At 35.5% G+C, this 20482-nt stretch overlaps 2 protein-coding genes and 2 non-coding genes across 6 annotated transcripts; 2 read left to right on the top strand and 2 right to left on the bottom strand.

The window, feature by feature from the left end:
- Positions 1-190: 190 nt before the first annotated feature.
- C33B4.9 lies at positions 191-340 on the bottom strand. Its single transcript, NR_051698.1, has one exon. It is a non-coding gene; the product is annotated as an Unclassified non-coding RNA C33B4.9 (non-coding RNA).
- On the top strand, positions 200-2059 carry C33B4.2 (HEME_HALOPEROXIDASE domain-containing protein). The gene is made up of 5 exons (NM_064029.4): positions 200-467; positions 748-928; positions 980-1067; positions 1114-1333; positions 1770-2059. The coding sequence occupies exons 1-5, from the start codon at positions 272-274 to the stop codon at positions 1988-1990; spliced, it is 906 nt and encodes a 301-aa protein (NP_496430.1). The 5' UTR covers positions 200-271; the 3' UTR covers positions 1991-2059.
- clh-2 (Chloride channel protein) lies at positions 2029-20446 on the bottom strand. 3 transcript variants are annotated; one of them, NM_001377875.3, is made up of 16 exons: positions 20257-20446; positions 6832-6953; positions 6343-6462; positions 6162-6293; positions 5620-5753; positions 5320-5410; positions 5031-5102; positions 4671-4986; positions 4381-4624; positions 4246-4336; positions 4008-4192; positions 3707-3959; positions 3514-3661; positions 3232-3457; positions 2994-3182; positions 2029-2610 (listed from the first exon to the last, which is right to left on the bottom strand). In NM_001377875.3, the coding sequence occupies exons 1-16, from the start codon at positions 20352-20354 to the stop codon at positions 2395-2397; spliced, it is 2637 nt and encodes an 878-aa protein (NP_001364585.1). In that variant the 5' UTR covers positions 20355-20446; the 3' UTR covers positions 2029-2394. The 3 variants fall into 3 exon arrangements, with proteins under 3 accessions (NP_001364585.1, NP_001021900.1, NP_001370179.1); NM_001026729.4 differs by lacking the exon at positions 20257-20446 and adding an exon at positions 13810-13921; NM_001383953.2 differs by lacking the exon at positions 20257-20446.
- On the top strand, positions 14014-14140 carry B0491.10. The gene has a single exon (NR_051697.1). It is a non-coding gene; the product is annotated as an Unclassified non-coding RNA B0491.10 (non-coding RNA).
- Positions 20447-20482: the final 36 nt, after the last annotated feature.

The following is a 20482-nucleotide window of genomic DNA, read 5'->3' as shown; positions in this document are numbered from 1 at the left end:
CAAAAGATCAAAGTTGAATAACCGTTTCTATTCTGAGAACGAGATCCTCTGATTTTCTATGCTTCAAAATGCGACCCACAGGATCTCATCTCAAAAAAGCTGAATGTATAGATTCTCGATTAAACTTTGATAGTTCAAAGTCGTCATCAAGTGATTAGAATGTGTCTCCGTGAGGGATCCCGCCTCGAGAAGCCGTGCTATTATCACCTGGCTATCTCCTTCCATCTATTGCCTTCCTGTGTTTTCTACCCGCCTTATCTTTTCCCCCCGAATGGAAATAAACCAGAAGCGAGAGGAAGAGGATGATGATGAGATGGAATGGCGTCGAGATGGGGTGAAACGGGATTCAAATGATTTTTCAAACTACTGCCGACAGAGGAGCTTATCTTCTGATGCAACGATCATGTCTCGACAGTTTTTTGTCTATCTGATATTCCATGTTTTAATCGATAATGTTATTGCTAGAGGTAATAGTGAAAGTTGTAGCATTTCTCGAGCAAGCGTAATCATTATTGATCAGTTTGAGAAGTGTAAACTATTTTGTCAAATTTCCACATTTAGAAAAATCCCGACTGTTTCAGAAAAGCTTTCAGCATTTTTGAGAAATTAACCAATATAGAGAACACCAAATTTTTCTAAGTTCCTGCTCTAAATTTATAATAAACCAGAATTTTACAAAAATATGGCAGTGCTCCAAAACTTTTCTGAAAATGTTCGATTTCAAAGTTTAGATTTTTAGAATTTCAGCGCCATTCACACGTGATCGCCCAAGAGGACTTGGTCTTCTCCAGCTGCCAACTGGAATGACTGATGAACGTTCTGGTCCATTCTTCCCTGGCCTATACATAGCAGGAGATAAAGCTGGCCAGAAGCCGCAGACGGTCCCTGATGTGAGTCTTCCTGGACAGACGGCTTCGTTCACTGGACGGTAAGATTTTTTGTTTTCTACCTTTTCTTCATCTAACAATACCCAATTCAGATCCGCATTCAACCCGTTTACTCACATGGTTTCCGCTGTCTACACTGAAGATCTCGTCGACGCCTGGGGTGCTGGATTCGCGGTTAATGTACGTTTCCGTGTCTTGCTATTGTTCGCCCTAATCGAGTATTCAGGGAGTCAACAATCATGGATTGAACGTTCGTAAAAATTTCGACGCATTTGCGGATGCTCCATTGAGCAGCAGCGACGGAATGTATCAGCCTTTTTTGTCGGCGGCGTCGATTGGTTCTGAGTATGATTTTTCAAAGATTAGGGAAGTGTCTGGAAACTTCAATTTGCCGATTCCCGGGGTCAATGAGTTGTTTGATTTTGATGGAAGGTTTATGGTTAAGGGTGAGTAAAATATTTTAATTAGATTTTCTTTTTCAATAGACTCAAAATAGACCTAAATGACTGAATTTCATAATTTATTTCCCAAAATTTTTAAACGACAGTTAAAAATTCAATAAAATCGTTAAATGTTGCATCATTTATTCCGCATATTTTTTGCTGCTTATTTAATCAAATTTTCTGTCAATTTCGATTGATATGAGAAAGTCGAATTTTCAAAAAATGGAATGCAGAAATTCTAAAAATAGGTGGGCAGATAGGCAAGTAGGCTTGAAGTTGAAAAGTATACCCGATAACGTGCTCATTATGTAGATGCACAAAAAAATAAAGTGCACTTCTGAATTTTTGCATCAAGTATTAAAAAGTTTCCTTCCTGCAATAAAATCGATTAATTTTTGTGAAATGTTGCCAAGTACTCTCTGCAAATCTGAATTTTTAGGAGGAGGAAACGGTATCCTCAACAGTGCCATGGAGTTCCCATTGACCCTTTCGGATCCGAATGAACGTGCTCCATACACATTCAAATACTTAAATTACATGGCGGATCGTCATATGCACTATGGTCATGTCGTTCCAAATGTCAACTTGTTCGTTGTTGGAAAAGATAAGATTATGGAAAGGCTTATGCAGAATAGATTGAATCCAACGATGGTGGGATGATGGGTCAGCAGTTAATAATACATTAATGAATTAAAATATTAATAATTAATAAAAATTTATTTTTGCAAACGTTCTATATTTTGGAATTCGCAAAGAGTTTCCAATAATAAAATACAAGTAACCAAAAGAAAAGCCTATCGCTTTTTTTCTTAAAAAGAAAATAAAAATTTAAACACCGAGAGCTAGAAAATAAGGTACTGGGGGAAAACATTATAACCTGTAGATTGGAAGTGCTTCTAACCCTAATTGTTTCGGTTGGTTGACTAGAAAGTTATAAAATGAGATCTTGAAATGAGAAATGACAACTTTGATAAATAGGTTTGTAGAAACCAAAAGGAAAACAAAAGTGCGTAGTTGAGAAAAATTGAATTTCTTGTTTCAATGTGAAATTTAAACCCGAATATTTACAATGCCATTGGCGGTACAGTCAGAGAATTTCCAAACTTTGGAGATTCCATATTTATCGATAGACCATTGGCTGGAGGTGTTTGAGGTGTATTGAGTAGTTTGTCTTTGTTCATATGGGACATGTCTAGGAATGTTCCAGACGTTAGTTTTCGGTCTGGTTTCACTGGTGCTACGGCTCCTCGTACGTAGATATTGGCCATCGCGTCGCGGAGCTGAAAATTTTTCTTTTAGTTTGCTCCGTTTTATCTAACTTATCAAATCTTAATTTAAATTATCAACTGACTTTGATCAGAAATTGACAAGACCTGGTCTAGGCTGAGCCCAAGTTTAACCCAAGTTTGACTCAATTCTTGCTAAAAATTGGCTCAAATTTTTCTTGCATCGTTTTATACTTGGGCAATAGGCAAGAGAACAATCTTTTCGGTTCAAACTTTGAGAAATTGGATCAAATTTGGATTAAACTTTGGCTCAGCCTAAATCAAGTCTTTGTAAACTTTTGCCAAACCAAGTTAATTTTTCGGGTCAACATATTCCAAAATTTATTTCAGATTAAAAATGTTTTGGAACTTGCTTCCACATCGCTAAAAATCCTCACCTCTTTCAATCCAACGACCCCCACCAGCTTTCCGCAATCTGTCACATAAGCGTGTGACAGACCGAGGAGTGAAAATAAAGTGTGCACTTTGTATAAAGAAGATCCTAAAACCAGTTGGAATGGTGCAGCGTCAATTGCAATTTCATCTAGATCAATGTTTCGATTTAGTAGAATATCGGCATTCGTTTCCTGAAACAAAGCTTTTTATTTTCATATTTCATACAAGGGATGTTCCTACTGTTTTAGAAAGATCTGCTGATGAAGGTCGCGTGAAAACTGCCTGTAGTGGGATGTTATTCGGGCAATGGAGAGGAGATATTGAGAGAAGAGTGTTTCCGGAGATTGTTCTTTCCGATACAAATTCTACTTGATCGGATGGAGCATCACTGCGAGCGGTTTCTGGAACCGAGTTTTCCCGTGTTTGAGAGCTGTTGGAACGACGGGATGGAGAACGGCGGGACAGTCTGAATTCTTTGGTTTTTTTTTTATTTTCTGAAACCTAAAAATTTATTTGGCGTACCGCATGCTTGTTCTCCTAATAGTATTGAAAATCTCTGAAGGAGTCATTCTTCCAATATTTCGACTGTCCTGCTGGTTTACCAGAACATGACGGCGAAGTAGCATTGTCAGATACCTCTTCGCCACTGATCCGAGTAGAATTTTGTTTTCTGAAGTTTCAGTATCTTATTTAATTTTTCTTATGTTCAATTTACCATGATCAGTAACAATGGGGAAACTTCTGAGATGAGGTGCGAGTTGTAGAATTTCTTTCATTTCCCGGTAAGTCATATCTTTAGTGATATATATCACATCAGTAACCATCAACTGTTCTACTTTGACAGTATGCACGGAAACTCTGGACGGCGGTAGGTCTGGTAGGTATGGATACTTTTTGACGCGGATAATCGATTCATAAATTGAAGGCTGCAAGAACTTGCAAACCGCATTTCCCATGAGCATGGCAATCTACAAAACGGGGTTTTCGATTCTGTTGTTTGAACATTTCACACTCACCAAAACAGGAAGAATCGGTGAAAGTTGTCCGGTGAGTTCGCAAATGATGACGGAAACCGAAAGAGTATGAGTGACAGCTCCAGTGTACGCGGCTGCGCCAACAACTGCGTAGAGACCAGGGTGAATTGGTGGACCACCAGGGCCACGCATACCTTCCGGGAAGAGGACCACCATGGTTTCACCCACTGGAAAAACAGTTACTGGAATTGAAAAAGAGAATTTAAAAACTCAATCTTACTCAATCTTCCTCCTGCAGCACCAATGATAAAAGATGGAACAAATACTCCTGCTGGCACGTTGATGGAGATGCAGATCGCCACAAGAACAAACTGGAAAAACAGAAAAATTCAAGCTTAAAAATCTCAAAACTTACATATAAAATATAGTATAGCACCAGGCTAGTGAAAATGGAAACATCGCCCTCACTGCCACCAGTCCAGTGGGTTAAAATCGTGTCTGGGCACCGTCTCGAGTCATTTGAAACCCACGTGCAGTTGTTGAAAAAGTCGGCCATGGTCTCGCGGAAGGTTAATCGTCCGGCAAAATATCTTCCAAGACCATTTGGGAATGTGAGCACTCCCACGACAAATGCCATGAACACAGTGAAGGCGAGGAAGCTGGAATTAAGGTTTATAAAAGTTTCACAGAGATATAGATCCTTACTTATTTCTAAAGATCAACTTGTAGACCCTATTTTTCGATCGAAATATCGAAATCTGACGGTGAATAAAAATGAAGAAAGATCCCATAAGACCGCTGATAAATCCTAAGAGCAAGAAAATTGGCAGCTCTTCGACTAGAAAGCAATCAGTTGGGAATCTTGTCTGATAAAATGCAGTGATAGTTCCAGATTGCTCAGCTGTCACAAAAAAGTTTGCACAACGGAACACGATTGCTGAGCACGTTGCCGCAAGAAAACCCCTCCAATAGTTCTTGACGGCAAAGTATTTGGATGTTGACTCAATTGCATATAACACAGCTGAAAATTGAGGTTTGGAAGTAGGTTCTTGAGGATTAAAGTACCTCCAATCGGCGCTGAAAAGGTGCAAGCAATTCCCACAGCACATCCGCTGGATAACATCTCCATTTCACGACCTGAAAATGAAAACATGTTTATTTAACTTTAAAGTATGCCCTATTCTTGAAAAAATATTCAAATTGTTTGCTACTTGAGCAAGTTATTTTATTTTTTGCTGAATAACTTTGAAATTCCCTTAAAATGATCTGAGAACCCACATGTATCAATTATTGACATTTGAGCTATGTTGTTTCAAATTTTTTTACTTCTTGAACCCTCTTCATATCCACTCACCTTCATTACTAAAAAACGCAGAGTATTGACAAGCTGATGTGATTTTCGAGAGCAACGTGGCCACAATTGCTCCCATATGTACGAATGGTCCCTGCAAAATTAAAAGAATTACTTTCCTCTGTTCTGTCTAGTCTGCCCTGAAGTTGAGCCAAATTTCTTTCTGTGTTCGTGTCCCTCGGGGATGCACGGGAAGATTTGTTTTCTTCACTTTTTTCCGAGATAATTTCAACAGGGGAAAAGAAGAATGCAACCCCCACCCCCTACCGAAAAATAGAAAATACACTCGTTCTTTGCTCTTACCTCTTTTCCAATTGGTAGTCCTCCACCCATTGCCAGTGTTAGTCCCACCATTTTTGCAACTAGGGTACGTGTTGTCAAGTAGTTCTCCATTTTGAAACCATGCATTATTACTTTGACTTCAGGGATTCCGGAGCCTGGAAATTACATAACTGTTGAAAAAGGTAATGCAATTCATTTTATGAAAATTTGGCCATACTTATGGATTTCGTCGGAGTACGTTCTCATACGAGCTGACCCTACTATGAAGCATTTTTTATAACAAGTTAATTGGATTTGCGCGAAAAGTAAAAATTGATTATTCAATAATAAATCAATAATAGGCGTCGGCCAGCTCATAGTTTCAAACTATTTTCCGTCAAATTTCCTTTTACTTCTCTGAAGTTCCCAGTAATTTCTTTACATATCCAAAATTGAAAGTCTTAGATGTTTTTTCTCTTTATTTGTAGTTGTTTTTTATACAAGTACACATCTTTCAAATTCCCGACTCCAATTCTAACCGAACGCACTCCAAATTTTAAAATAACAACCCATTATCTACCCACCAACTGCCTGTTTTGATACAATCTGACAGAAAATAGCGGCGAACATGGTGAGAATAACAATGTGCGCTACCCATTGCGAAAACGCCAAATACGATGAGATGGCGAGCATTTTATCGTAGAACGTGACGTGTGCTGGAATTAATTATGGAATTGGGATAGGTTAAAATATATGCGATGATACCATGCTGCAATACTTCAATGGCTACATCCATTCCGACTGATAAAACTGCAGTGATTATTCCAAGTAGGGCAGAGAGAAACCAGTCTTCCACCAGGAAATGCACGACGTTTTGAGCTTGTCCTGAAATTGTTATGAGCTTTAATTATAATTTTTAAAATTAATTGAAAAATAAAATTGAATTTCGCTGACAAAATTCAGAGTCTGAGCTTCTGACTGTGAACCCAAAAGAAAATCATGTCTACGTTTGATCGGTGTTAACCCGAAAGCATAAATCTAAACCTGCGCCAAAAATTAAGCTCGGACTAAGCCCAAAACCTAGGCCTTGGCCTTAGTCTGAGCCTAAGCCTAAGCGTATGCCTAAGCTTTAGCATAAGCCCAAGCCTGAGCCTAGGCCTAGGCCCAAACCTAAGCTTGAGCCCAAGCCTAAGCCTAAGCCTAAGCCTAAGCCAAAGTAAGCTAAATTTAGCAGGTAACTCGTTAAAAACTTACGTGTACAAAATTCGGCAAACGTCTCATTACTCTCCACATGATCATCTGGTTCTTCATCGGCATCATCTGTCTTACCACCTGGACTCATATCCAAGAGCGAGCGCTTCACGTCACTCATCACACTGAAAATATAAGGATGAGTTCTCGTGTTTCTACTTTTTGGTCCTAGAGGAGACGTAAAAAATAGAAGGGTGTATTGGAAAAACCACTAATTTTTATGGTTTTTCTTTCTTTTTCGTTTTCTTTTTTTTGTGCTCATTTTCCCGAGCAAACCCTAACCTTATTATTTTTGCTCTGCTCTTTAATTTATTTTTTGTTTCTTTGTGAACCTTGCCTTATTGAAGTTTTTCCCTAAGAAAAGTGAATAAAGATGGATCAAATCTTAAAAACGAAGTGAAAAAAAAACTAAGAAATTTCTAGATAACCTAGATATTTAATGTATACATATCTGATGAATAATTCAAAAGTTTCTACATCTAAAAACAAAGTACACAATCTTTGGAAGATGATCAAGAAGTGTATGAGAAGAAGATAATCTCACACACAAGAACCCACACACACACACATGTTATGTGTTTGGCTAGGATCATCTGTGAAAATGTGCGGGATGGTGGAAAAAAATAGAAACTAACTAAAAAAAACAACTAGAAGATGGATAGAGGAGAGGGTGGAGAATGAGGAACGCTTTCGTGCATTAGTAAATGAGATTAGAATGAATTGAAAATTGCATTTTTTACAAAGTGTCTGGGTGGTACGGGAATTTGCCAATTTTGTAGGTTTTGTAAGTTTTTGCAAAAACAAAAAAAAAGAGTTTATATAAAAATGGTAATTTGAAATTTTTATTTTTAGGCTTTTTGATTTAATTCAAATTTAAAACATTTTTCTCAACAAAAACATCCCCAGATGTAAATTTTTGGTGAGTTTTGGAGTTCTCGGAAACATTTGGAATTGCCGACATATTATGGGTACTTATTTTTTATTCTGGGAGCTCGTTGTTGTTCGTCTAAATTTTACATTCTCATTACATGTGGTTTTACTTATTTCTTGATGGTACCAATGGGATCCTGTAGACTATATTAGGGTTACAATTAACTAGAAAATACAGAGTTGGAAACGCAAATAACTGAAACGTTTTCGAAGAATCTAAAAAACCGGTAAAGTTCAAAAACCTTCAAAAAATACAATTTTGAAATTCCTCTTTCACGGAGCCAAACTATGAAATTTGTTTATACTCATGCAGATTTCAAAAATCCTAGAAAACTCAATGAAAAATTGTGCAAAAGCCAATAAATTTTATGTAGAATATTTTTGAGATCCACTGAGTCCAGTGAAGTTGCAGCTAAACGTTCAAAATTATAAGATTTAAAAGAAACCTACAGTAATCTTACAGTACTCCCACAGTACCACTACAGTAAAATTTTGACGATTTTAAACAAAAATAATTTCAAAAGCTTTCAAAATTAGACCTGCCATTCATATTTTGTATGGCATTTACGAAAGACTTCAGAAGCCCTTTATGTTATATTTTTAAGCTGGAAAGTACTAATAAATAATTACCTATATTTTGTTTAAAATTGTTTTACTTATTTTTTTGGCCGAAGGGGAAAAAATCTAATTACAAATTAAATCAAAAAATTCTGCAAATATCCGAAAAACAAGCACCATGCCGCCGCTCTCAGAAAAACGGGTTCAGGAAATGGGCAATTTTCGAGTACACCACGAACAAAAATAGCTGACTCCTATCCTAACGTTCTTCCATTTCCTTACTCACACCGATTCATTGCGTATCAATCAAAAGTAAGCCTCCTCTTTGAAATATTTGAGAGACAGATTTTAAAAAGAGTATTCATAAGCTTGTTCCTCACTCAATAATAAATATTTGTCGATGGTTGAACACCATGATTCCTGGACTTTAAAAGCCATTTTTAGAAGAAGAAAAAACAGAGGAAAAATCGAGTAAAGCAGAACAGCAGTGAGCGGAAAATTGACGGCTGATGGCATTTTGAGAATTGAAGGAATAGAGGAGCCTACAATTGTGACACAAAAGTGAAAAGGGGAATAGAGTTAGTTAATTGACCAGAAGATATTTGGAGGGATTTAGGAAGTGGACTTCAAGGGTAGGTGTCTAAAAAATGTGGAAAAGTTCCCAGGAGCAAAACAAGATTTTTGAGGGTCGGGCTTTGCATTTCAGATAAGTTTAGGAATGCAATCTGTGTTTTTTAGAACTTGAAATTTAATAGTTCGGAGAAAAAAGGAATTTTGAATGTTATAGAGCCAATTTTTATACCAAAAATCCTACGGTAGACAGGCACCTACTCAATGCCTACTTGCTTATGTCATGCCTACGTTTATTTTATAAATTTGGTGTATGGTTCAAAATTGTTTTTAAAAGTTAAACTGATTTTTGCCAGGAAAATAAATATTTTCTAACTAGAAATCAAAATAAAGTTTTGATAAATCTCTCAATTTTACAGTTTTGAACTCATTGTTTGCTGAACGATTTTTTTAAAAGTTCTGACTGTGAGGATGAAACTTTGACTACAACTTTTCTAAAAATGAAGTTCTGATCTTATGAAAAAACATTTTGGAGCTGAATATTTCATCCTCAGAACTGGTCTAAGAGCACATTTTGAGTAAATCAGAATTATTTATTCATCAACTCAAATAAATTTTTGATTTCTGGATCAAAAATTGTTAAAATGAAACACCAAAACAATAAAAATCCCGGCTAGACGAACGGAAATTATTATCAACTGATTGTTTCCGTTTCTGTGAATTCTCTGCATTTTATCACAAAAAATGAAATACAAACTGCCTTCTGACTTTGTGGCAGAAAAGCATGTGAGTTTATTTGTCGAAAAACGGACGGAAATGTACTTTTGAAAACATATAATTTCTGTTCTTTTTCTTTTTCGGGAAGGCCCTAGTGAGATTCAGTTCCTGGTCTCAGACAAAGCTGATAATTTTTTTTTGAAAACTATTTTTAGCTCAGTTTTTAAGGATTTGGTGAATCATTTTTGGGTAGTGTTCCCAATGTGTTTAAAAAAGGTCACTTTAATTTTTAATGACTAGATTTTTTTGTGGCGAGCAAAGTTTTTCACATTTCTCAAGTTTTCATCTTAATTGAATTTTGAATGTCGTCTGTATTCTAATAACTAGTTTTTCAAAAAAATACTGGAAATCAGTTTTTTAATTGGAAATTCGAAAAAAAGTTCGCTGTAAAATGGCAAAATTCCATTATCCCAAAAAAAAAACTCAAAAGAATGGTTTAAGAAACAGAGCAACAACAGGAAATGTTGTGAAGCTTTGGCTCCGGAGCTCTTCCCCCTATTTTTCGAGAAATGTCAGTTTCATTAGTGCCTTTTTCTCCATCCCTTGTCACCTTTTGGATAAAAGTTTTTAGTTTCAATGTCTCGATTTTCCTCTTTTTTTTTCATTTTTTCATTCTTCTCGGTTCAAAAAAAACTCGAGATTTTTTGTATCAGAAGTGCACAATTGAATTGGTGAAGGATTTTTCACTATTGATGTCACGATTGATTAGATTCATCTCCTCAACATTTTATATTTTTTGTGTTGAAAGCTCTCCAGGGAGGAAGTAAACGGAAACAGATAGAAATTGAGTATGCACTTTCAAAGAAAAAATAGAACTCAAGTTCAAGAATCAAAATGTTTTTCGGTGTGACAATAGATGAGCATTTATATTGTTAGGGTTAAACCAAAAATCTCACAAAGATTTTGAAAGTTCAGAGGTCAGAAAAACTCAGCTTTTAATTTTAAGTTCGCCCGTTAAAATTTGAAAAAAATATGCCTTCCAAAATGAGGAATTCTAGCCGAACACCTCAATTTTTAAATAATGGGTAATCTTTAAAGGCCTGCCTGCCTACAGGTCTGTCTTTACCAAGTTGGTTTTTTAATCAAAAATGTGTTTCATGTACCATAAACTACAAACAATTTTTGTATCTGTTGTAAATCTGAAATTTGGATTAATATGTACTATAAAAGTTAAGCGTTCCGTACCTGCCAACTAGATGACCTGCGCCTACTTGCCTACACGCGTGCAAATCGATCATATGAGTTCGCGCAAAAGGGCTAATAGGCTGTAGTCAAGCAAGTAGGCTTACAATAGCCTTTCTCTACTCAAACTGAAAAAAGCACGATATTCTCTAACTTTCGTGTGACTTTCACACAAAACGCTAGAATTTTGGTTTTTGAACCCAACTAGGAAACTTGAAAACTCTCTAGGACGCTTCATTTCAAAATGACTTTAAATTTGCAAAAACAAACAGTGTTCCAAGAAACTTGTCTTGAATTTTCAAATAGCAAGAGTAAGTAGCCTTTTTGGACTGATTTCAATATAAGAAAAAGGTGGAAAAAAGGTGGTCCCAGGTGTATTTCAGGTGTGTTGAAGTGCAACGAAATTAGCAAAAAAAAGCCGAACCAAACGGGAACAAAAGGATCCGTCGGGTGGAAAGTGTGAAACAAAAGTGAAAATATGGAAGCACAATGGGTTGGAAAGATGGTCCCCAACAGAAAAAAAAACACATTAGATTGACACTCTTTCTCGGGTATGGAGCATCATTTTTTATAAATGAGCAGCACCAGCAAATGCAGTAGCAGTTGAAAAATGGATGAGTGGTATGGGAAAAGTTGAAGAAGTATAGAGGGTATATAATATTAATTGAGGTAGGCTTTGGTTTAGGCTTTGGTTTGGACGTAGGCCTAGGCTTAGGCTTAGTCTTAGGCTTAGGCTTAGGCTTATGCTTAGCTTTGCGTACTATGGAACCTCTCAAAATTCAAAAGTTCCATTTGCTTTTTCAGTGTCAAAATATCTCAGGATTGAATTTCGTTTCAGATTCAAAACTATCGGAGAGGTTTAATTCTTAGTTTTGTTTTTTTTGTTAATTCCCTTATGTTTTTGCTAATTTTTTTGTCCGCTTCTCTTTTTTTCGTGACATAATCGAAATGTTTTTGCAAGCTTCTTCTTTCCTCCATTTCTTCGTGTTCTAGTCCCTACAAAATGTATGTCTTTATGAATATGTGTGGGCTCCAATTCGATTTTCTTTCAGTCATTTTTTATTTGGAATAAAAAATATATTCGTTTTATGATTCGATTCACTTGAAATTTTGGGAAGGAAGTGGCGACTACTCGAAATTGAAATTTCCATCATTTTTTTTTCGTTGGAAAAGTTCCCGTTTTTTGGTGCATAACTTCAAACGTTTGTTGTCCGTTTTGTGGAGGTCAAAATGTATACAAGAAGATTTCGAAAAAAAAGAATTCGCTCAAGATGACGGCAAGGAAATAAAAACAAAGTTTTGTTGGTTTTTTGTTGTTGAAATATGTAGTAGTTGGGATAAATATAGAGTATGGAGTAGTACATGCCAAATGGGATGGAAAATAAAATCTGTATTTTTCCAAAGTTCAAAGATTTGGGGAAAAGAGAATCTCAACTCTAGTTCTGGTGCACATTAATGCTATAAAAAACCTATGGCAACTCGTTATAGTATTGATAGCAACGGATTTAGTATGTGTAAATAGTTGAGCTTTCCAGGTATGTAGGAACAAACTGCCTGCCTGCCTACAAGTTGGCGCCTTATGTGTGCCTATAGGTTTTTATACTGCTGAGGTTGGTCAAAAGTCAAAATTCGGATTCTGAAACAAAAAATTTGGAATCTTAAATATGCCGGCATAATACCCATTTAGAGAGTAAGGCAAAATATTTTAGGTATGGAAATGTACAAAAATAATTTTTCGACGTTTCTCAACGTAAGGAAATATTTTTAAAAATAGAGAAAAACAAACCTAAAGTTTAATTCTTCAACGATGATCTAACGTGACACTTTTTCCTTACTACCTTCACTGAAACCCGAGCCAGAACCCAAAAGCTGAAAGGTAGATGCACAAACAAAAACAAAAATCAATTGGGTATATGTGAAAGTGGAGAAGGTGATTAGTCGATTGATATTCCCACGAATACACCCTGCCCTGCCACATATCAAGGTTTCAAGACAGACGACGCATGGAGGCGCTGTAACTTGAGATTTTCTCGCGAATTTCAAGCCACAACAACAATGCTCCAAAAAGAAATTGCTCTATGATTCGTGAATTCTCTAGAAGACAATGTGTCTTGACTACCGGATATTGATGATTAAAGTCTAAGGTTAAAATATGAAAAATTGATTCAAAAAAGTTTATTTTGAGAGCAAGGTGTGAACCGAGTCATGAGCAAGTGAGAGCAGAAAGCTCGAAAATATTGCTGCTTTGATGAAATCACCAGGTCCCAACGGATACCTTGATTACCGAAATTTATAGTGAAAAGCAAGTCAAAAATCAGGTGAGCAGTTACGTGCAAAATAAATTATAAGGGAAAACATTGTGTGATAATTGTGAGAAAACGTGAAAGTACTTTGTGAATTTCTTTAAAGGAGAACATAATGTATCGTCAGTGTGGGATTTTTTAAATTTATACTAGAAATAGTCATAGCCAAGGTTTTTGGAATTTTCAATTTTTTTAAAATTGGACTTTCTGAACAATTTCGATCATTGCTGCAAGATTTTTATACTGTTCAAATGCAAGTAATTTAAACATAATTAGGAATTAAAAATCTTAGATTTTTCAAAAAAGTTCAATAAATCAGGAATGAGTTAAAATATTTTAGTTTTCTCTAATAGAAGGCCCACCAAGAAAAACAGCATGTGTCTTTAAGCGAAAATGTTAATTTTTTGCAAAATTATTTTGATTGGGCAACATGAAAAATTAAACTTTACAATTTCTTTCACAAAAAATTAAACCGTCTTTGAACGGAAACACGAGTAAATAGACTCTTGTTTTTGCAGGAAGTTGCATGATTCAGAGACGACGAAGTTCCGGTGAATTCATTCAGATTAAAATGTGTTGTTATTTTTCAAATTTTTGCAAAAAAAGAAGAATCAAAGAATTTTAATTTAATTCCGGTTTACTTGTAATTCTAAAATCTTACCTTCTGACCCATGATTTTTTAGGTTTGTGATGGTGCATTTGGAGCATCGCCAGCGGCGATAATATAGAAACTTTTGCCAATGGATCCATTGTTAAAGGAGTTTTATCTTATCATAGAGCCTATATACTTTTTCACACAACTGTTTGAAGGACCTTGAAATTGGGGTGGAGCCTATCGCGGAAAAAAGGGAAGAAGCCTTTTTGGAGGGGTGTGAGAGAGAAGGACCCGAGAGATACTCTCGCCGCCGCGCACTAATTTTTTGACAAGCCCTAGGAAAAGGAAAAAAAAACTAAGAAACTGAGAAATTGCACAGCACATTTTTTCATTTTTTTTTTCGACTTTTTGTCATCCTGGTTTGTCTCTAAATTGGCTTGACTGATACGAGTTGGACAGGACATCCGGGTTACTTGAAGCAGAAGCTATCGCTGAGCCACACACAAAGTCAAACGGAGCACGTTTTTTCTTGGAGAGGGAATCTCTTTCGGAGAGTACAAGAATTCCGGACTAGGAACAAGAAGAACGATGAGTTTCTGGGAATGACGTAAATGGTGACGATTTGTGGTGAATTTCTAGTTCAAAGTTGGCGAAGTGATGATTCTATTTTGAAATTCTGAACTTTTGGTTTTTCTGGGAGTTCTGAGAATATCACAATTTGAGGGAAGTTTTTCGTGTGAGATTTTTCGAAAGATTTTTCCTTATTGGAAAAAATCTGAAATTAGAAATTGTTTAAGCTGAAATTCAAAAATAATTTTAACTGAAAAAATTGCAGCTGAATTTTAAAACAAGTTTAATTGTAAGTCGAAAAATGTGAAGCTTTCAACAGTTAAATTTTTACAATATATTTTTTTTCAAAATTTACATTCAACTCTTTTTGAAACTATTCAAAAAATGCTATGACTAGAGTAAGGCGCGTAGGCTATGCCTGTTCGCGTGCTGAAATTCTATGCCTGAAGGCAGGTGCCAAGCTACGCTAATAGGCAGGCTCGTATATTATGCCTACAGGAAGGCGTGTAGGCTAGCGCTAAACTATATCAGTAGGCAGATGCCAATGCCTTTCCAGATTTTTTCACTTTAATTTTTACATAAATTTTGAATTTCTAAAAAATGTCTCATTAAAAAGCTACAACTTTCTGAGATATAAAAACCCCTGAAATTGAACTTTTGGTTTTTTCCTTAAATCAATATAGAACTACGTAGCGGGGTTTCCAAAATGTAACGAAGAAAAAAATCTCGGTAAATTCACACACAGCTTCTCCTCTTCTCGATTTCTCTCATAAACTTATCAATTTCTCGTCGTCACACTCGAATTTGTTTCCAACCGGATGGCTCCCTCCCTCCCTCTTCATCTCCCAAATTTCTTAACCAAGTCTCATTATGTTAATCGGAATGGATTCCTGATCACTTGCCTTGCTCTTCTGACAACGTCATTCTCAGGGTGTTTCGCTCAATGAAAGACCAGAATACATGGAGAATTGTCTTGAAATGTGATACCGGCTGAAGTTGAGAGCAAGTTCGGAGGAAGGAAGGGCGAGCAAGTTTTTGTTGGTTGAATTATTCAAAAAACCGATTGGAAAATAGAAGAAACGATGCAAAAATGTCTAGAAACGAGGAAGAGAAAAACCTGGGGGAAAATGAGGTTATAGAGGTACAAAAGGAGCTGTGAATCACGTTTCAAAAGGTAGTAAATTAGATTTTTAAAAGGAGTTTTAGATGAATCGCGATGTATTTTAAAAGAAGTTAGGCTTTCGAAATTTCAGCGATCAGCAAAAAGCGTTTTCAAAAATTTGGTAAACTTCAAAATTCGAGAACAATTTGGACGTATTGAGAAAGTTTTAGCCTTGATGAAAATTGTTTCCCTACAAAGAGTTGCCACTGTTTGATTGTAAATTTTCAAAAAAAAAATTAGAGAGTTTTTAGAAATAGTCTTCTTTTAAGTGAATTGGAGTTTGCTGAAAATTGACCTGTTCTGATTACCAGTCTGGGTATTTCTGAATAGGCCTGGAATAATTGAAATTTTAAAACGCTTCAAGAACAAGTAAAATCCAAAAAACAGTTCCGAGTAACAAAAACTTCAAATTGTAAAAATAGATTAGAAGTCGTGTAATGGGTTTTATAGATTTTTTCAAACTTAAAAGCGTGATTACATGGTCAATGGCTATTCTAGGTTTTGGCTGATAAAAAGTTCTAAATTTGGACTGATAGAAAAGATGATAAGAGTAATCGAGTTGGGAATAAAAAATTTAAAAATAAATTTTGAGCATCGTGCTCCAAGGTTTTACAATAGTTAAATTGTTTTGAGCTTCTATATCATAATTCCTGAAATTCAGTAATTCAAAAAATTTTTGGTGGAAGGTTACTGTTTAAAATGAAGATTAAAATGCAGTGAACTCTGGTAAAATATTTTTAAAACCACTTAGTAAGTTGCCAGGTTACTGCCAAGAAGTTTTCACAGTGTTGTCATGATGTTACCAAGGAAAAAAAGTTTGCTGGGATGTTTTGAAAATTTGGAGTTGAAGTAGAAATTGAGAAAATTAGCTAAATGTCTAAACAAAAACTCCAGCCCTGCGTAAAACTGCTATAGTACCTTAAAATGGATTTTTGTAGGTTTTAAAATAAAATTGAAATTGGAATTGTTAAAAATACAATATGCATTTAAGATTTTTCTAGATTTATAAAATCCAAATAACATAGGTTTTATTTGAAATAAGCCTTAGCTGTGAAGTCGCATTTTTTACAACAAAAAAATTGTTCAACACATTTTCAGACTTTTCAGCTTAATCAGTTTGAATCAAAGCAGACTGCCAAAAAAATTAAATTTCTTGGTACATCCTAAATGCCTAAAACTAGCAAATGAACAAAACACCAAACCCAATGGATTGCGTGATGACACTACTCCGGAACAGAATCTAGAGTTACGCTTTTCTTTCGATTTTCTGCTCCTCGATAATCAAGATATCAAAGGAACCAAAAAACTAGATGTTAGCCTAGAAAAAAGGTATGAAAAAACTAATAAAAACGTGTGAGAAGTGTCGGGGAAGAAGTTCCTCTACGTGATAACACATAAATTGTGACCAATCTTTTCTCTTCCAGTGATAAATGAAAGGAGCTGGGTCCGAGACTAATCCTTAACCGATTCAAAATGAGTGGGGCACCTGCTCTCATCTCATCTGTTACAACTCTTCATGCGGGTCCCATCTGACAAATCACTGAAATATCACCCAAAGAATGTGAACTTCTCTTGGCTCCAAATGTCAAAAGTGTCTTGGGTGACATGCAAAGAATGTTTTGACAAATCAGCATGTTCTCAGTGGTTTTCAGATGAGATTTTTGCTGTTTTTTTCAGCACAAAAAAGAAAACATCAATCATATTTTGAAAAAAAAAACATTTTGAGAAAAAGTTTAAAAACATAAACGGAAGCAACAATTGAAAAGCAGTTTGAAATGAGGGGCATTCCGATTTAATTTTCTAAAAACAAAAATTAAAATTCTATCAAATTGGTAAACCGAAAAGTCTGTCAAGCTTTATTCAATCGGTTTTACTATATCTAGCTTACTGCAAAAACCAACTAATTAGGTGGGAATATCATTGATCGGAGTGTGGAGAACGAGGCTAGTTATGTGGGAATTCTTATAGAAAAACTCATTTTCAAGAAATTTGGGTATAGGTCAGCATCAAAAAACATTTGTTTCAAATATAGCTTTAATTTGTCATATTAAAATATTATTACTAAAACTTGGCGAGTGAACTCAAACTTGAATTATAATCAAAACCAATCCTATTGGAATAAAGTTTTTTGCGGAATTATATCAGATTTTTTTCCCTTTTTTATCATATTATTTCAAAGGATAACCGGTGGGAAAAATATTTAAAATCATTTATAAATTTCTAAAACAACAAAATATTATAGTAAAACTGTTTTAAAAATTTTGGAAATGTTAAATTAATAGACCTTGCAGTTACCTAGTTTTCCCCTATCATAGTTTTTGAAGATTGGCAAAAAATAGGTATATGGTTTTTATATTCTCATTTGTTAAACTTATTTGTGTTTGTACATTCTAGAATCCAAGCCTGCAGCGATGCTCGGTAGTTCTCAAAATTTGCAAATTTTCAGGAAAATTAGACAATTTACCAAAACTATGGCTGTACGTAAAATTAAATACAAGGCCTAACTTATTTTTAGTTACTCAGTTCATGGACTGTAACAATTTCAATCACTCACTTCGAACATACAAGAACCATCACATTTTTTCAGAGTGGAATATATAATATATTCCGGAAATTGGCAAACTGGTAAAATACCACTGTGAAACTAGCTTTAAGGTTTACCTAACTCGATCTGTTCTGAAGCCATATTTAACACCCAAAAACCCTGAGCCAAAACTCCGGAGCCCATTTTATTTACGCCTTGCAGTTTTGAATGAGTAACCCTAATAATTGAATGAAAATCTAATCAAGCTTATTAATAAAACTTTGTTATAGTTTAGACCTTTTATTTTTCATGTACAACTCTTAAAAACAATTTTTATAAAGTTATGTTACCTGTTCCGATAATTATAGTTATAGTAATACTTTCTTGGGAATTTAAATGGCATCGTGCTATTGATGAACACACGCTGAAAATATACAAATAGTAGAAATAATCAATTTGAGCAAATGCGGAAGTGTTCTTCTAACTTCACACCTGCTCATTTCCTCTCCCTCCAAATGAAAACAAGGGGAGAAATAATTTGCCAAAAAGTGGGAGGAAAGTCTCCGGGGAAAATTCGAAAATCCAAAAAAAAGAAAATTAAAAAAGAGGAGAGGACGGACGGGAAAAGTTTCATGGAAATGGTAACACGGCACAAATTGAATCTGTTTCGGCAAAAAAGGAAAGGCACGGGGAAAGAGTTTGACATAATCCAATAAATTGTCAGATGTTGGTGGAATGAGAAACGCAAAAAAAAAACAATTTACTCAATTTGCAAGCGCTCCGAATTGGCTTCTCTGGGAAACATTGAGACTACCTCAAGTTTGAACGGAGCAGACAAATTCTATTCAGAAATTGCACGTTCACAAGAAAGTCTAATTTTAGAAACTATTCAATGGTCTTACAATTTCAATTTTAGCAAAAAGTTCTCACCACGCGGACAGCGAATTATTGTAACTCGGGTCGATTAACGACTCGCTATAGTTTTTTAAATTAAAATTTGATATTTATTAAACATTGTAAAGAAATTTTGTTTTTCGTGTACAAAACCCGGTCTCGAAACGATCGAAAATTGTCAAAATCTAGCTGTCAAAAAGTGTGTGCGCCTTCAAAGAGTACCATGGGACGCGGTTTCGCACAGGAAACTACAGTACTCGTGAAGACGTACGCACCGTTTTGGTAGCTAAATTTAAATACTTTAAGATTTTTCTGTCGGTTCCAGGCCGGGTACAGTGTTCTGGAAGCATCTTTAAATCCTAAACAGGAGCTTTTTTTCTATAAAAATCTATAAAAAGCAAGCTGGCAGAACCTTCCTGAATCTCGTCCAATAAAAATTATCCAGAATAATTACTCTTGTTTTTCCCCCCGTGGTCTAGAGATTTGTGTTGATGAACAAATCTCGGCAGGGACTTTTATTGAACAAACAAAAGAGAAGAACGTCTAATTACCCAAATTGACATATGTAAGATGCTTTTCCGTCCGTGCCGTCGTAAACTTCGTTTTTGGTCATTATAGACAAAAAAGACACGTCATTTCGGAAAAGACAATGTGTTATTATATGTTCGTGGAAAAATGGCTTTTAAAAGGAAAAGTTGCTCTATTGAGAATAACTTTTAAAATCTGACATTTTTTGAGAAGCACAGCTTCCAATTTCTATTCGGAAATGTCAAAAAGTATCGTAAATTCGATCAAATATGAAATGTCACATTAAGGAACATGGTATTTTTTTGGTGGGTCTTGCCACGATCTATGTCATATGGATTTACTTATCTCGCCAACAATGACTGATTAAAAAATAATTAACATTTATTATTTAAACGCGAAGTTTGGTGATTTTTGCATTGAAAGCACGGTACCCGGTCTCGAAGCGTCCAATTTTCTAAAATGCAAAGGAGTGTGCGCCTTTAAGGATTACTGTAGTTCGCAACTTTTAGTTGCCACAAAGTTTTCATGGTTTTTCTCCCGTTACCTCAAAAACTTTTTTTATTGAAAAATTTCCAATTTTTTTCTCGATAAACTTCTGTAATGAACTTGGGAAAAATTACGAAAAAACGATTATTTGAGAACTACAGTACTCCTTAAAGGCGCTCACTCTACTGCACATAAGAAAATCGGTCGCTTCGAGACCTGGTACCGTATTTTTGGTGCAAAAAACCGAAACCCGTTGAATTTCGCATTTGGGTTATAGGAAAAAGAAACAAATTTAATTATTTTTGGAAATTGTTTCACGTGTCCCAGAGAGCGTAATCGAATAACTCACTTATTATCAATATCCTTATTCGTCGTTGCAATAACTGCGATTGAAGTCGGTGGAGCCGGGAATACAGTAACATGTTCCGAAAATCCAACTTGTTTCATGAAGGAGGTCGCGTAAGATGAGTAGTAACAAAAAAAGAAAGGAAACGAAAGAATTAACTAGACGATGAACCGATGGAAGAAGACGAGGAAGAGGGAAGACATGTGTGTGTGAGCAGGGCCTGGAGCAG

Source organism: Caenorhabditis elegans, chromosome II (genome assembly GCF_000002985.6).
Source record: "Caenorhabditis elegans chromosome II".
NCBI lineage: Eukaryota > Metazoa > Nematoda > Chromadorea > Rhabditida > Rhabditidae > Caenorhabditis > Caenorhabditis elegans.
The sequence above is the reverse complement of the archived record's forward strand: the minus strand, read 5'-3'. Positions and strand labels throughout refer to the sequence as shown.

Coding starts and splice junctions, on each gene's coding strand:
- clh-2 (NM_001377875.3), bottom strand. CDS start 20,354: ATGAAACAAGTTGGATTTTCGGAACATGTTACTGTATTCCCGGCTCCA. Junction 4,987..5,030: donor CTTTTCAGCGCCGATTGGAG/GTACTTTAATCC, acceptor CTCAATTTTCAG/CTGTGTTATATGCAATTGAG. Junction 3,458..3,513: donor ATTAGGAGAACAAGCATGCG/GTACGCCAAATA, acceptor CAAAGAATTCAG/ACTGTCCCGCCGTTCTCCAT.
- C33B4.2 (NM_064029.4), top strand. CDS start 272: ATGGAAATAAACCAGAAGCGAGAGGAAGAGGATGATGATGAGATGGAA. Junction 929..979: donor ACGGCTTCGTTCACTGGACG/GTAAGATTTTTT, acceptor TACCCAATTCAG/ATCCGCATTCAACCCGTTTA. Junction 1,334..1,769: donor TGGAAGGTTTATGGTTAAGG/GTGAGTAAAATA, acceptor CTGAATTTTTAG/GAGGAGGAAACGGTATCCTC.